Source organism: Lissotriton helveticus, chromosome 8 (assembly GCF_964261635.1).
Source record: "Lissotriton helveticus chromosome 8, aLisHel1.1, whole genome shotgun sequence".
Classification (NCBI taxonomy): domain Eukaryota; kingdom Metazoa; phylum Chordata; class Amphibia; order Caudata; family Salamandridae; genus Lissotriton; species Lissotriton helveticus.
In genome coordinates, this window is record NC_136069.1 from 731,463,052 (window position 1) to 731,480,802 (window position 17,751).

At 46.5% G+C, this 17,751-nt stretch overlaps 1 protein-coding gene across 4 annotated transcripts in view; it reads right to left on the reverse strand.

The window, feature by feature from the left end:
* Positions 1–17,751, reverse strand: part of ARHGEF7 (Rho guanine nucleotide exchange factor 7) — a 951,496-nt gene that overhangs the window by 537,404 nt on the left and 396,341 nt on the right. For all 4 annotated transcript variants that reach the window (XM_078657529.1, XM_078657531.1, XM_078657528.1 and 1 more), the window contains one exon: positions 8,533–8,655. In XM_078657529.1, the coding sequence (XP_078513655.1) occupies positions 8,533–8,655 (123 nt within the window). The remainder of the gene's footprint in view (positions 1–8,532; positions 8,656–17,751) is intronic.

The following is a 17,751-nucleotide window of genomic DNA, read 5'->3' on the forward strand; positions in this document are numbered from 1 at the left end:
CTGCACATCAAATCCCAAAGGCAAATGAAGCGCTGTCCTCCATTGGGCAATAAATCAACCCAGCAACAGGGGAAGTATCAAGCCCACTGGCCTCCTGCAAATCAATTTATATACTGTAGTCATCATAAAGAGGGGGTGTTTTGCATCAGTAAGAAAGTATAGGTACAGAGTGAGCGGGAGTGGAATCACAGCGCAACCTCAGTCAGGGGTGAGACAGATTCGATTCAGCGTTGGTTACTGGAGTCGGCAAGGGCTCAACCTCCTGCGGCAGCAACGTCTGCACCAGTGCCAAGAAAAAAGGAAATAGCTCCAGGTCTTGGAGTCGGAGTGGAGGTCAGCACTAGGGTCAGTGTGGAACCCAATGCAGGTTGAAGGGGTCAGATTGTGCAGAGGATGGACCCGCTGACGGTAACTAGACTGGAGAATAGCACTCGTTACTTAGCATGCTTTTAGTAAGCATGCCATTACAACGTGGTCGTTAGTACGACCGCGTTGTTAGTTCGCATACCTTTACTACGCAATTCGGAACACCGAATTGCATTAGGGGGCGCTGGATGTTGGAATAGTATAATTTTACTATTCCAACTCCAGTCTGTGCGGACACTAGGGAAGGTGTTGGATTTTAAATCCAACACCTTCTCCCCCCTAACGCAAGTCGTTGTTCCGACTTGCGTAGTAAAGGTATGCGAACTAACAACGTGGTCGTTATAACGACCGCGTTGTAATGACATGCGAAGTATCGCATGCAAAGTAAATGCTGTTGACCAGACTGGAGGCCCAAAGAACGTCAAAAGTATGTAGCATGGCCTCCCTAAAGGCCTCAACCTGCTGCAGCATTGCTGAAAGCCTGGGAAAGAATGCGCCCAGCAGGACCAGTTGAGGAATCTGCTCCTCGGGCACGAGCTCAATTGGTACCTTGATGCCCTTCTGAGTTCTCTTTAGACAGTGGCAGGATGGGTCAAGCTTCAACTTCTTATGCTGCTCTTGTGTTCAACTTACCAGACAAAGTCGACCGCAAAGAAGACCTATTGCAGGAGCGGCCTCGAGAGTGGCAATGAGTCTTTGCACTCGACCTGGAGGGGACTTGCATGAGGTCTGCAACTTTTCAGTGTTCGGTGCTTCACTTCAAGATACCAGATTGCCTTCAGGTGCATGATCGAACATCCTTTAAATGTCTTGGAGTCGTGCCCCAAGACCAAGACAAGAGGCAGACCTCGTACTGGTCCAACACAGACATCAGTTTCTGAAAATCACGTCACGGTTTGAAACCTGTAGTCTTGAGTGGGGGCATCATTCCCTTGCACACCAAAAAGGGAGCAAATCCCCAGTTCTGTGCTTAAAGGCGTGTAAAGAAAGGAACTGGTATGGATGCACAGGGGTGGCTCTTGTATATGGTTCGCTCTTTCTCTTCCGGGGCAGACTAAGTCCAACACGGTTCAGGCGTGTTCATATGACCGCCGGTTTTCCACACCACGTGCTGTTCTCACCAGTCCCCTGTTGGGTGTGGAAGACAAACAATCGTGCTATAGTTGGTTTCCATAGTCAAGGTCCTTTAGGTTCCGATCTGGTTGGTGACATTCTGGAATACCGACACGGCGGTGGAGACTGTCCACGAGATGGAAAGGACTCCGTTCTGATTCTGTCCCACTTGCCACGCCAAGTATGCGAGGTCAGGTCGGGTGCGGAGCTAGCCAAGCCTGAAGATGGCCGCTTTCTGAGTGAGCTCCTTCGGTCACTCCAAAATCCTGCATTAATCCTAAGCTTCAATCCTCCCCATGAGCTATAGATAAGCGGTGATGTTGAACCGGAACATTTCCCCGATCCAATAAGCTGACTAGTGTGTTCCAAGGTGCCCGAGGGCGAAGAAATTACTCTTACATGCTCTCTGCTGCAATACGGCCTGTGCAGCGACTATGCGCGTAACCTGACTGCCGACAGCGACGGGCCATGGTGGGTGTGCTTTAATCGAGCCGCGCTGGAGGTGGCGACTGGATCCGTGTGAGACGAGCTGCCGGCTGCCTACGGAGTGCTGCGGATGCTCATCTCCGAATACTGGGACGAGAGACTGCATTCACTGAGCCCACAGCCTCACCGTGGATGTGATCCAAGAGTAAGGTAACCAGTGCCCCTGGGGAGGAGACTGAGCAGAAAGGCCGCCTGCTGTACGCGGCCTGTGTCTGGCAGATAGAACTCGTCGGTTGCTCTGTGACTAGTGCGCTCCCACATTGCCATATCTAGACTGATATTGCGAGGACACAAGCGTACATGCTACTGCCCGCATTCTCACAACACTTGCTAGAGGACCTCCGGAGGCGTGGTGAAACGGGTTCGAATATGGCGCCTGCGAACCTACACTGCATACTGCTGACCCTTTGAACGGCGGGACAGCTGTGGCCCGCGGTGCGGGGCTCTACCCAAGCCACCCGCCCTCTTGTAGACCCACGGGCCGCATTAGACTGGGGGACTCGTGCCCGACCGACTGCCTAGAAGTGCTGGGCCTGACACGAGGTGTGCAAGCTGAGACGGAAGGCATGAGAGGCGGGCGTCCCCTGTACTTGTGTAGCCTGAAGGAAATCAGCATCGGCCTTTTTCCTTTTCCGAATCAGCTGCGGGGTGCCTGCTGCTCCATAGGGTCCTGCTGGGAGACACACTACAGGGACTTCATCATTGACCTCACAGGCTCACCTAATACCAGCGCCATTACTGCAGTAAATTCGCTGAGGGTGTGTTTATTCCTTGCATACCCCTAGGTGCCCGGCACAGCATATTCCTCCAACCTCCTCTCTATCGCTGTAATTAACCCTGCTACGCCCATACAGATCTCCTGGCCTGGTTGCTGGTGACCCGCAGTGCTAAAATATTCACAGCGCCTAGACTGATATACACAAATCCACAATGGGTAAACCTGACAGAAAGCAACCAAAAATACATTTTGAGCAAACCAAGAAAAATACAGACCGTGAACTGGATGGGCAAAATGATACACGGCAGGCAGCGTCCAGCACAGGTGGTTCTGCTACTAGTGATATCCAGACGATGTTCTCAGCGATACAAGCCTCCCTTACTAATATAGACAGCAAAATTGACTCCCTAACATACCGGGTAGACCGCATGTCCGAGAGGCTGGATAGGCAATACTGAAAGAATAGATATGGTGGATCGGCGCATCTCGGACTTGGAAGATGCATAAAGACAACTAGAAACCAGGCACGGTCAAATGGATACCCACCTGAAGACAATCATGGCAAAGACCGAAGATCTAGAAGCAAGATCAAGCCGCAGTAATCTACGCCTTATGGGAGACGCAGAAACGACCAATACAGGCCCCCTGGAGCAATATATTGAACAGTTACTCATCGCTTTAATGGGCAGAGACAACCTTTCCGATGTTTTCATTGTAGAGCGGGCTCATAGATTGCTGGCTCCATCTCCACCGCTTGGATCCAGACCGCGTCCAATAATTGCTAAAGTGCTAAATTACAGAGACCGTGATGCCGCACTGCGCAAAGCACGTGAGCTGGGTAAACTGACCTACCAAGGCATGGACATCTCCATATACCCTGACTTTACCCCGCAAGTGCAGGAGGCCCGAAAGAAGTTTGTTGCAGCCAAAAAGATGCTCAGGGATCACAGTATACCATATGCAATGCTCTACCCAGCGAAGCTGAAAATAACGGAGGGTGGAAAGTCTGAGATATACACTGAACCGAAAGACGAGCTCAAGTACCTAAGACATAAAGGTCTTCAACCCCGCGCCGAAAGTCACCTAGAGGAAGTCCTGATGAGCATGCGAATACTTCCGATGTTGAATGATGGCCCACTCTCTATTTTGCTGATTTGCTTACACCACCACATACCTCGAACTGTATGCGCGTGCCTATGCACTGACAGAGATAGATGTACATTATAACTCTCTAGATAGAAATTGGCAGGACTCTGACATTGCATACTGACAGGGTGCTTCTGTATTCCCTTAACTAGGTTCACTTTACTGTGTTACTTTTGTTAACTATCCGATTACATTGTACTGCATTGGTTCTGATGCTTGGAATGTTGCCACATGTTACAGAGTGACCCCCTGGTGGACATCGCCACCGGGATATCCTCCTAGCAGGCCTTGCCCCAGTGTGTATACCATACCAATTTTCCTCTCTGTCCTATTTAGATTGGGTGTGAGGGGGGAATCTCTGGTTGATTATGGGAATTGTCTTCGTCACAGTTGGGTTGATGAAGGGGGAGGGACGGGTGGGGGGTAGGGGTTGGATTAATACGGAGTTGCATGTTCTTTTTTGTCAAGTCATGATACAGTTGCTAGTGCCCATGGGCACTATGCAAGCACACTATGTACGTTGTTGAGCCCTGGATGTCATTGCTCGTTAACATTGCACGCCACAAACAATCTGCTAGATGCTATATCTGGAAACACATTGACACACGCTAACAATAACCCTATCCCATTAAAACTGATCACCTGGAATGTACGGGGACTAAATAACCCTAGGAAAATCAGACAGGTATTAGCCTATTTAGACAGGCATGCTACAGATATAGCCATGCTCCAAGAGACACATTTGTCACCCGCTAAAGCTGATAAACTAGGGAAGCGCTGGGCAGAACTAGTAATTTCCTCATCATACCCTAGTTATGCACGTGGGGTCATCACCCTGATAAGGAAAGGAACATAGTTCACAATGGAGCGAACTATCACAGACACACAAGGAAGGTATGTTATCCTGACTGGATTATTATGAGGCACCAGAGTAGGCCTCGTCAACACATATGGCCCTAACATAGATGACCCTGACTTCTACATGCAACTATGTACAGAGATACGAGGACTACTAACAATGGAATTAATGGGGGGCGGTGATCTCAATGTGGCCCTACACCGTACATACGACAGATTGCAAAATAAGACCCAGAGGCACCAGCGTGCAGCTGCAGTGATTTTTAAGGCTACTACCAAACGCCTACGCTATAAAGCCTGCATGGGTATAGCAGGTTTCCTTGGCTCACTGCAGCCTTATGGTAGGTTGCCACTGGGTCCCTATGCCACTTTCAAGCAAAAGTGTCTGCAGTTACATTGGCCCAAATTTGCTGGTGTGCATGAAATCCCATCACCTTTTTCGTTGCATCAATTAAGCTTAAACTCCCAACTGCTATCATGGGCATCTGATCGAAGTCGAGCCCAAGCAAGGACTTCAAACTGCACCCAGTTTAATAGTCCTTAATTAACTTTTAAATGTATTTTCGATTTGGTTACTGGCCAAGTTACATTTAACAACACAGGGCACCACAGTCAGTGTCACCTTGTTGTCCAGAAACATTGAGCCAATTGTTAGCCTAACAGCAGAGGAGGCTATTTATTAAAATATTCTTGCAAAAAAGTACTATGAATTCTTTCTAGTTTGAGGCAGAATATTCGCACAGGTCAAGATCAGTATGGACACCTTGGATATATACTGTGCTCGTAACATTATTGAGCTTCTAGGGAACTAGAGTTATCATATTTTATAACACCAGCTATCACCGCTCAAGTTCAATGTCTATCATGTTTAATAAAAGCTGGCTACCTGCCCGCAGTAAAAAAATTACCTGGGAAGTTTTGTTGAACGTAGTAACTCATTACAATAAAGGCTCACCTTTCTACTTGAAAGTATTACAGCCACAAAGCCTCTGCGAGACTTATTGTAATCTGAACAAAATGCAGCCATCTAGAAGAGATTTTAATGCTGCAATAATAGTTTGACTAAGTGTCAAGGGAATACCAACCCATCCAATTTTTCCTAAGATCACAATCAAAGCTAGCCAATACCAGAGCTTTTTAAGAAATGCCTGCACACAATACATCGACTCGGACCTTGGTGTATTAAGATTACTATTTCGTGACTTATAAAGTTCATAATAGCACTGAGCTTAAAAAAAAATCCTGCTTGGTAGGTAAGTATGTTTTTCCTATAAACCCTGACTTTTGGCTTTTAACAATTCAATTGGGTGTAGAGCTTTCCAGAAATTAAGCGATGTGGGTCTGTAGAGTCTCTGCACATATTGCCTCCTCTTGCTTAATACTGGCACAATAATCCCAAAGGTCCAAGATTCTAGAGCCACTATACTGACACAAAAGGATTTCTATAGTGAGAACTAATTTCTAGAAGTTATATCAGTGCCATTTTCCTGGCCATGTTTAGTGAGTTAAAGCATAAGAACATCACACATCTCAGTTGGTTTACAATTCAAACGCATCTTCTGCTTGGCTGCCACCCAACGGCGCTCAGTGAGCCGGCAGTACTGTAGAATCCTTGAAATCTCTCACAGTACTTGCCCTAGGAGCCAACATCCACCAAAAGTCCTTAAAGACAACAGAATACAATTATCAGTACAGGGAAAACGTCTGCCCACATTCATGATTCCGTTCATAAACATTACATTTTGAGGGATTTTGTTTATCTAGCCAGGTTAACACCCCACCCTTGGCTTTAAATTGCCGATCACATTCATCCCTCAAGCTAGCATGGCATGTAACATAAGTGGACATTCTAACAAAACTACAGTACCAAACCTTCTGTCACCAAGTCCTCTGTGCCAGATCTACAAGCTGAAACCTGGCGTTCATTATTATGACTGTACTGTCTTAGCCCCCCTCCCTCCCTAAGTGAAGAGCTCACAATAATTCCACACAACCATCTGTGGCACTCAAGTGTTCTATTAAATTATTATATAAACGTTTTACATAAAAATTACATGTGAAACGGTGTCATATGGAACAACAAAACAAACAGAGCGAGGAGAGAGGTACATATATGGAAGCCCCTTTAATGTTGGACTATAACAAATTCTGAAAGCTCTTAAAATGCTGCAAGGAAAATGTTATGTTATGTTCAATTCAAAAAATCTTTATTTCGGTAAAAATTTACCATAAAAGACATATAAGACATACATTTTAAAACTGTGGTTTTGTAAAAGGTTATACAGTATAAAATATAATAGTCGGACAGTAGCACAGTCCCAAATTACACTGCAGTGTCGTAAAAACAATAGGATCAATTACCATCCCTAAGGCATTTCCTTCTGATACTCCAGATAGCACCCAAGTATTTGGCCACCGCAAACACAATATAATCAGTCAGATTGGTTTTCAAAACTCTAAAAGCAGCCAAACACTTCACAAATCCCAAGTTTCTGCATAGTGGGACTATCCATTGTTTACGAATCTCTCGATAAGCAGGACAAAAAAAGAGAATGTGGAGTTCAGATTCGTCAGAGGATCTGCATGCTGGGCAAATGCTAGTTGCATCCTTGCTCCATTTGCTTGTGAGTGATCGAATGGGGAGGGACCCATGTCTCCACTGCAAGTATAATTTCCTGAGCAGGGGAGGGTGGACTTTATCTAAAGTTAGTTCGAAGTTATAGGTGGCCTTGAAGGACATGAAGGAATCTGTCAATGACCCAGGTTTTAGTTCGTTAAGAAGCGACAATGATTTACTGTCGTGATATGCCTTGGCTAGTGCCTTTTTGGGAATAAGTTGACAAGTGGCCAAGGGGTCAGACCACATTTTAGAAAGTCCCTGACCCTCCAGTTCCAGTTTAATGAATTTGAGCCAATGGATTCTTCCAGCATTCGGCATAGCAAGCACCTCCTGAAGTCCCTGTCTGTAGCTAGCCAGTTCTGGAGTTGCCCACAGTCTGCGCCAATAAGCCAGCGGGCGAAAAGCCAGTTCATCGTCTAGCGGACGCAGACCCAGATCCAACCTAAGGGGGACTAGGGGCGTGCTAGAAGGGAGTCCTACAAGCCTTCGGATGAATTTATTCTCCACTTTCAAGAGGTCTGATGTTCCTACGTGCCCCCAAAGTTCGGACCCATACATAGCAGCCCCCTTAGCCTGTGTTTTGTAAATCTGCATTGGGGGACCAATAGGCCTAATCGAAGATTTATTATTCGCCAAGAGGCTCATGATGCCCCCCGAGTGTTGGGTCAGTTTGAGGAGAGCTTTCTCGAGGTGCGTGTTCCAGGATAATTTGTCGTTTAGCATAATACCCAAGTATTCAAAGGTTTTCACCCTCTCGAGCCTGCTATGTGCGATTCTGGGGCTGAAGTGGAATTTCGGTGGGGGATTGAGGACCATGAATTTAGTTTTGAGAGTGTTAATTTCTAAACCATGGCCCTCACAAAAGTCCGCAAAGCCATCCAGGATACGCTGGATACCCATTGCGGACTTTGATAGCAGCAGGGTGTCGTCGGCAAACATAATTGCCGGCACCCTTACAGCTGCCAACTTTGGAGCGTCAGAGTTGGAGATGTTATGTTATGTTATGATTTTATTTATATAGCGCACGGCTACTCAACAAGAGTGTCCCGGCGCTTTCAGAGGGCGACTCAGCAGATAAAAAATATTAAACCACAACGTTCCCACAATAACAGTAGCATAGGCAGTCCATCTTAGAAGAACACTAAACTTGCTTCAAGCAGAACTGTACTATTGCTATGCTACACAGAGGCAGGAGCAGCATTCATGAAGATTGTGTTAAACATACCTGTGCTGTGTGAGTACATTTACAGCTGAAGGGTGATTGGCACAGTAAGCAAGGTAATGATTTTTCATTTGTGACATCAGATTTAGAAAACATCCTCCAACCCTCTGCTGTGCTTCAGGTAATCTGAGTGAAAAATACAACACAAATATTTATGAAATGATCAGACAACACTGATTGATCATGACAATCAGACCAAACAAACCAACTTTAACTGAAAGAACAAAAAGGAAAAACAGAGAACAGTGCTTGAATGATACATCCTTTGAGATACTTATAGGCCTGTGAAAGCAGATTAGGTAAGATAAGGCTAGCTAAACAATCTCAAAAGACAAAGTCAAAGAAAGTAAAGACAAATACATTTGAGAATAAGTTAAAGCTTTTCAAATAACCAGGAATACAATTTAAGACTGTGGAAGACATGTATTTGATTGAACCCAAATACATGGTCTCTTTGGACCATGGCGCACTGGCGATAACAGGGATTGCCTGGGCGCGCACACAGTGGTACAGGTGATGGTTGGCCTATGACGGCAGGAGCACAAGAGGTGGGCAAGGCCTAGAAGGTGAAAGGTCAAGCTTTACTCCTCACACACAAGTTCCAAGTAAGCTTAAGGAACAACAGGGAGAACCGATCCATGCCCAGCTTGTTGTATGGTGTTCTTGGCCAATACAGTCCATGCTCTTCAGATCCCACGCATTGACTTTGTTCGGCCTGCGGATTGCGTGACAGGCTTCCTTCATCACATACTATTTCATTTACTGAACAAGGCTCTGTTTCTTCTCCTCCCTGGCTCTATGTAAGTCTAGTTGGAGGGATGCTTCAGGGTAATCTGAATGCTTGTCAAAGCACTCTTCTGCGGTGACTGGTGAGCTCCACGCTGTGGTGTGTCCAGTCCATTTGGTTTGTCTACCACTTGAATTCTCCGATACCACTTTGAGTATGGATACCCTGTACTGTTCTAGGATTCCTGTTGACTGGATTTAAGGTGGTCTGTAGGTATTGTATTTAATAAAAAATAAATGTCTGTTATTTAATCCTATCATGGATCTTTGTGGTGCCTCATATAGGCTAGTATGAGTCCTTAAGGACTTGGTTGTTTATTCCATTACACTAGGGGTACCTGGTTATCCACTGTTCTGCACCAAAAGCACCATTAACTATTTAAGATGTTGATGCAATTTTCTTTGCATGCGACTGCAGCATGTTTAAGCCAACTTGTTCAGAAAGGTTTTCACAAGTAAGACGGTGAGGGAACATTGACAGGCTGTTGAGGTAGCAGACCATATCCTATTATACAGTTTAGGTGCTATTATGCATGGGCAGTGACAAGTTGTTGGCTAATATTACATATTTAAGGGTACTGTAGGTAATGTACTGCACTGCAGTGCTTCTCCCTCGGTTTAAGGGCACCTGGGGTTATGCACTGCACATTGTGGTGCACCTACCTTGGTTTAAGGGCACTGAGGGGTGTGCATTGCACATGGCGGTGCGCACTCTGCCTCTTTGTGGAATTCCACAGAATCTTGCTAATATTTAATGCAATTCAGTGGAATTCCACTGAATGAAACTTCGCCCATCCCTAAATTTCATCACACACTATACGCCCAGCTTCACTTGTGTCAACTGTACACCACACTCTGTATTCCAAAAATGGAGAGGTCTGGAGTGGGCAAAGGAAATCAGACGGTAGTAATGGTAAAGAGAAGCCCTTAATGGGTCAGAGACAGCTACCACATGTATCTAATGTGTCACTACGCTTATGTCCAACTATCTAAATCTGCCATTCTGAAATTCTAGAAACAGAGCACAGAAAGCGAAGAAGATGATGCCAAACAGTAAAGACTCATAACGAGTCAGAAAATACATGCTAAGAAAGACAGGTTGGATGATTAAGAAATGCAAAAAACTTACACATACAGAAGAATTTACAGAATTAATTTGGGACTGGCATTTTTTCGGGTTTGTAGAGTGTGAAACGTCATGGAAGTAGTCCCTGCTTTTCTGACTGAACACATTTTCAGAGGGATGGAAAAGGTGGCCAAAAATACAGCATAAACGGTACAGAATGCCATGAAAGCATTAAGGTTAACTATAATTAAATCATCATATGTGAAACTTCAGGACAAATAAGAGCGTGCAGACCTAGGAAATGATACAGGCAAAGATGCATGATAGTTAATATGAAAATACATATTTCAGGTTTGTGAATGGGCGGATTTAGACTATCAACCTTGTCTAGGAGAATTATCGACTATGTTTATCTAGTAGGGAGCAACCTAAGTACACCAACTTGGTTAGGTGCTGTAAACCAAACTGAAAAGGTACACTTCAACGCAAGGTAAGCCATGGGTCAGAGAGTCTCCTTTATCCACTAGGTATGCTGTGGACCTAAAGAATTAATCATATGAACATCGTTTTTTCCCCCACATACAGAAGGGATCCACCTCAATACACACCAATCACTGCCAAATAATTCCAAGGGAGGTATATTCTGATACAAAATATTGTAGCAAAGTCACAAAAACTGTTCAGCCAAGGAACTGAGCAGATTTAGAATGGGCATGTTCAGAGTAGGCCCAGAAGGGCCGAATCGATGTAGAGTTTCAGGACAGATGCATGAAAGAGACTTACAAACAATGAACCTAAACAAAGCACATTTGCATTGGCATGGGTTAGCCGGAAAGTCTGGCACGGATCTGCTGTTCTTAGACCACCCCTCCTAAGTGATGGAACCTGACTTACTCCTGCACTGTGATCCCATAGATTTCTTCTTGGCTTCTTTCAAGACTTCATAATTATTAGAAATAAGTAACTGTATTAGAGGCAGCTCTTTAAAAGACTCTGCCCTTGTGGTACAAGGCCATGTCCAAGGAGAGGACAATCATAAGCATATTCAGGTGCGCAGGAAGTGATGTGCACAGTCCTAAATAGGCGCCATTACAGTGCATGGACGTTAGTTTATTTCACAACTATCCACAATAGAAGCGTGGAGCCAAGAGGACACCTACCACTGGTGTTTAAATCTATGGCCCTTAAAGGCATTGATCCGTAGCTCTAAACTGGTCACAGAGCAATGAGGATGGGTGGGTTGGTAAGAAATCTGTGGCTAGACAGAGTCTTTATCAGATGAGGCATTACTGAAGGTAAGTAACTTGTTCATCTGTTGGATACTTCTAGCTGCAGATTCCTTACCTTGGAATAGATACCCAAGCAATATCTTCCAAGAGGTGGGGCAGCTATACAGATTATACTAAGAAGTCCTGTAGGATTGACCAGGCAAATTAAGAGTCTCGCCAAACATCACTATCTAGGCAGTAGTGCTTCATAAACATGTGCAACGAAGCCCACGCCTGACAGAGATCCAGGACAGGAAATGGATGAGCTAATGCAGTGGTTGCAGCTTTGGCTCTGGTAGAATGAGTGTGCAAACTCTCAGGGGGTTGCTTTTTGTCCATTGCGTACCAGATTTTGATGCAGCTAACTATCCATAGCAAGATGGTCCACTTCTGCACTGCCTTCCCTTTCTTGGCTCCGAGATATCCCACAAAGAGTTGATCAATCACCCAGAACTCACAAGTGCGATCAAGGTTGAACGACTACGCTCCTTTTGGGTCCAGTCAGAGGAGTCTCTACTCTTCTATAGAGGGACAAGACCGAGTGTAATAGGTAGGCAGTAATAGGTACACAGAGTGATGAACTAGCCTACATGGCAAAGAGTACCCACCTTCAAAAAGAAAGATGCCCTAGTTCAAATATCTAGTTTGTCAGAGTAGAAGGTAAGGTATGGAGGATGCCCAAAGAGCGTCTGTAACTCACTGACCCTGGGGCAGACAATATCACCACTAGGAAGGCCGTTTTGATGGTCAGAAACCTGAGTGGACAGTTATGAAGCGCACATTAGGAAAAGGAGAACCAGTTTGAGATCCCTCTGGGGCATAATAAAAGGTGCTGGTAAGAACATGTGTTGGGAGACCTTTCAAGGATCTCTGTACGATTGGGGATTTGAAGAAGGATGGTTGTTCTGACAACCACAGAAATGCCAAAATGCCCAAAGCAAAGTCCTGCTCGGCTAAGGAAAAAGAAACAAGAGAACCAGGGAATAGGGGTGAAGACAGAGGGTCAACATGCTTATCTGCACACCATGTCAAAAACTTGCTACAGCGTCAGGCTTATACCGTCTTGGTGGAGAGATGACTAGCTACCAAGATAACATTGCAGACTTCGGGTGGATGATCAAAAGCTGTCAACTGTCGCAACTCAATTTCCATGCATGAAGGCGAAGAGTTTTCAGATTCAGGGCAGAACCCTGCCCTGCTGCAATATATATAATCCCGAAGAGGCAGTCTGATCGGAGTTCTAATGATCATGCTCAACAGCTCAGCATACAAAACTCTGGGTACCCAATCCGGACCCAGAAGAATGATTTTGGTCCGATCGATCTTGATCTTCAATTGCACGTTCTCGGCGGAGGTGAAAAAATCAAATAGTCTACCCATTCTTGAAAGAGATGTAACGTCATCTCCAGGTGGAGACGCCATTTGTGATCCGCTTGGCATCGTCGGCTGAGTTTGTCCACCTGGGTATTCAGACAGTCCGCCAGGTGTTGAACCACTAGGGATATGCTGTGGTGTTCCATCCATGTCCAGAGGTGCAAGGCCTCGACTAATGGTCCACGACCCCACCCTGCCCAGTTTGCTGCAGTACCACGTGGCAGTGGTGTGACCTATGAATACCTGTGCCAGCCTTCTCCAGATTGAAGGAAGAAAGGCTTTCAATGCCAACTGGATCACCCGAAATTCCAACCAACTGATGTGGAGCCCAGATTCTGCTGGAGACCAGAGTCCTCTGATCTCCGCCTATCTCAGATGGCCGCCGCCCTATCCCAAGCATGACATCTGTCACTACAGTCAGTTCTGGTTAGAGAAGAGAGGCTACTGACTCAATCGTGATTTGTTAGCCACCACTCCAGATGTTTTGCAGTTCCCTCCGAGATCGGGATCATGACAGAGATTCCCCTGATGCTGTGCCCACTGGGACTTCAGGTCTCACTGAGGAGCCCAAATAGGGTAACAGGCATGTGTTACAAACAGGATGCAGGAAGCCATGAGGCCCAACAACCTCGGGGTCATTTTCATCAAAATCCAGGATAGAGGCTGAAACATCAGTATCATAGCATGAATATCCTGGACTCGTCGCTCAAGAGGATAGACCCAGAACTGCACTGTGTTCAGAACAGCTCAGATAAAAGGAACCATCTGAGAGGGAGTCAGTTGTGACTTTGGCATGCTGATAGTGAACCCAAGTGAGTGCAGAAGTTTCACCGTACTCTGGAGATGGGTGATGACTGCCTTGTGGCGAGCCTGCTTTCAACAGCCATTTGTCGAGGAAAGGGAATACTGGAACTCCGGACCTACGGAGGTGAGCTGCAACCACGCAATCACCTTGGTGAACACCCAAGGGACACTGGTAAGACCAAAGAAGAGCACTGCAAACTGAAAATGCTCTTGGCCTACGCAGGTAACACTGGTGTGCCGGCAGGATGGAGATGTGGAAATAGGCCCCGAATAAGTCCATCTCTACCATCCAGTGCCCGGGTCCAAGGCAGACAGGATTTGTGAGAGCATGAGCATCTTGAATTTCTCCTTTTTCAGGAAGAGGTTGAGAAGGCGCAGGTCTAGAATAGGACAAAGTCATCCATCCTTTTTAGGCACAAAAATAGCGGGAACAGCAACCACGGCCTACTTCTGATGCGGACACCCTCTCTATAGCTCCCTTAGCCAAGAGAGCTAACACTTACGGAGCCAGGAGAAGTGGTCCTCAGTCATATTGTCTTAAGTGGGTGGCATCTGAGGAAGAGTGGTCACAAAGGGGAGGGAGTAGTGCTTCTGAATAAGCTGCAAAACACAAAAGGTCAGATGTTACTGACCTCCAGTGGAGCAGGTGATGGTGTATCCTCCCCCCCCCCCCTCCACTGGATGTCTGAGATGCTGGGAGAGCAAATTAAATGGGGTTGGAGTCTGCGGCTACTGGGGAGGGGGGGGGGGGTGGACTGCTTCGACTACTGGCTGCCTGTCACATGTGGTCTGTGGGAACTGTGTTCTCTGACAAAAAGATGGCCAAGCTTGCTGGCCGTGGTAACTGGGAGTAAAGAGACACAGTTTGAAATACTTTCTATGGCCACAAAAGGGGCGGAAAGCAGACTGGGTTTGGCAAAGGGCCGTAGAAAAATCCAAGGACCTGGCGCAGCCCTACAGTCATTAAAGCGCTCCAGCTCTGAATCCGCTTTCTCACAGAACAGACAGGAGCCATCAAAGGACATGTCCACGAGTGAAGCCCGGACATCCTTCGAAAAGCCAGCGGTTCTCAGCCAGGCGTGGCACCTCAGGGCCAATGACTATGAAATTGTTCTGCCCAGACTGTCTCTCATGTCCAGACTACATCTGGGTCTAGTGGCTTAGTGGACAAATGCTTACACTGTAGGGGCCTATGTTTGACCTCATGGTCACAGGTTCAAATCCCGGAAGGTTCACTCAGCCTTTCATCCCCTTAAGGTCGATAAAATGGGTACCCTTGAGTTAGTTAACGTTAAACATTTCTTATTTAGTGCAAAGATACCCATAGGTGAACGCACGCTTTACAAATACACATTATGCTATGCTGAACTTGGTTGCATCTCTCCCATCAGCAATTGCTTGAGAGAGTAGGGCTCGGGCCTCCTCCAATAACATGGGTAGCAATTGCGCAACAGATCATATGGTACCATGGCCCATAGAGGCACACGCTGTTCACTGACCACAATGCCAGGATAGCAGTAGAGAACATCCTCATCCGAAAGGTATGCAGTTTTTGGGATTGCATATCCGGTGGCGTTGTAGGGAATGAGCTGAGGTTAATTTTGGGAGTGGAGGCCTAGACCACCTGTTTGAGGAAACTAAAGTCCATCTTCCAGTTAGCATTCGAGCGATTCCTAATCTCCTGACATTCCGGAAATCATTAAAAACATGGTTGTTCCCCACTCTGTAACTTTTCGCGCTTGTTAGTCTCCCTGATCTCTGTCGGTTTCTGGTTGCGCTGGGACGCCTCGTCGCTGGGGCAGCCATGCGCATTACAAATCCTGTATAAATAAATAAATAAATACATTTGGGTAGGGCAATGGCATCAGACAATTGTTCTATGCACAGGAACCCCTGTGCAGGGTTAGACCAGGCTCCGCGTAGGACATCAGTAAGGACTTCATTAAATGGGAGTTCTGTGGGGGGGCAACTCCTGTCTGAAGCATCTCAGTGAAGACGTTTGTCTTGACTGCCACTGAGGGTTACCTTTACAAGCAGGACCTCAGCCGCCGTCGTAGCCACAGTAGGGGGAGAGACCAGGCCAGTGACTTGGAAGGTGTCCAGTCCACTGGCATCCCCCAGATTCTCATAACAGGAGCCCTCAGGATCTTCTAATGTTTAGTAGCCATAAGGGTCAGCAGACCGAATGCAGACCGGTCTCAGTGATAAGGCGCTGGCTCCGATATGGGGAGTCTGCCCCGAGTCAGCTCCGGAGTCAGCTCCGGAGTCAGACGAGGCTGTCCAGCTCTGTATCGAAGTCAGGAATGAAGATGAGGCAGAGTCACCAGTGGGCCTCGGTGGCGATGGCACTGGAGCAGGCACCAGGGATGGTTGGGTCGCTTGATCGGCACCGTTCTGGATCGGTCAATGGATCCCTGAGGTCAGATTGGTGCCGAGGGCGAATCAGCGGGCAGAAGGCAAGTTAGGCCTAGATCCGTGGGGCTCGAGGTGTCTCCAGAGGGTGTCTCCAAGGATGAGGTGCATGGCCTCACAGAACTTTTTAAGGCGGTGGAGTTTGCTCCGGCTCCTGAAAATTCAGGGAGGCGCAGAGATGACCCGGGTGCAGGCTCTACCACAGAGCTAGGCTTCCAGGGCCAAAGGTTTATCGACTCATCCGAAAACTTGTGCGTGAAGTTGAGGACCTCTTCAACTATTTTTTGTGGGATTTACCGGACTTACCCGACAACCTGGAATGGGACGACTTTGCAATCTTGGGAACTTACTTGCAATGGAGATCTGAAGCACTGGAGTCATTCGACATCAAGTGGCGAGGAGACTGAGAGACCGCTCCCTCAGTGTCTTGGGATGGTTGGCGGAGCAATCCGCATGTCTTGGCAACATTGTTTCGCTGAGGACACCAGAGGCAAACCAAATGCAGGTCCGTGACAAGCACTACATGGTTTAAAAACTACCTTTCTGGCAAACATCCTGCAAATACACAGAGTCTCAAAAAATCTTTGACAAAAGGACAAAAGAAGGTCAGTCACAAAGGGACTGGGAGTAGCTCTCTCGGGATCTGTGCAGAATGGTGCAGAAAGAAAAGAACGGCCGTCGGTGCACTGGGGTGGCGACTATATAGGCACCTCGCACATCACTTCCGGTGCTGATGACGCCAAGTAGAGACAAATGATGCCACCTACCGGTGTGGAGGGGAACTGCTCATAAAAAGTTACAGGATCCAGCCGGACTCCTGGAGAATATTCTTAGGTAAGTAATCGGTATCTAGAAGTCTCTATCAGATAGCATTTGTGCATACAATGTACAATACCTCATTAGTGCATGCCTGTGCTTCTTTATCTTAGCCAGGCCTATTGGCTTTGTCAATGCTGGTTTAATTTTTGTGTTAGATATCTGAAGTAGAACAAGCAAAGCATTCATAAGTAGGGCCGTTTTTACAACAACATTTTTATTGTAGGAGGGGCATCGCAATCAGAAGTTGATGAAGGTCCTATGTTTAAATATTAAAATGACAGTGAAGACCAAACCACAGGCCAGAAGCACCCAGAGGAAACAACAAGACCTCACTGCAGTCTACTAACAGTCACTATCACTCATTGCCACTACTAATCAATTCCTCCTTTCTAAGAGATCAAAAAAGCAGAGAGCTATCTGAAGTACAGCAAGCTTATTTCGGCCTCAAGCGTTTTCTATCGCTACCTTTATTTTTCGTAAATACATGCATTACTTGTCTGCGACCAATGGACCCCTAGAACGTGGCCCATGATCATGCCATATTATTCATAATTCCAACTAAGTTGTGAATGAGATCGCCCTTAATATTGTTAAGGCACATGTTCTCTTAGGCAGCTGTTTCCATGACTAATGTCAGTGACATTTCTATTGACTCGTCTTTTACAACTAAACTGCGATTGCCTCACTCTGTAA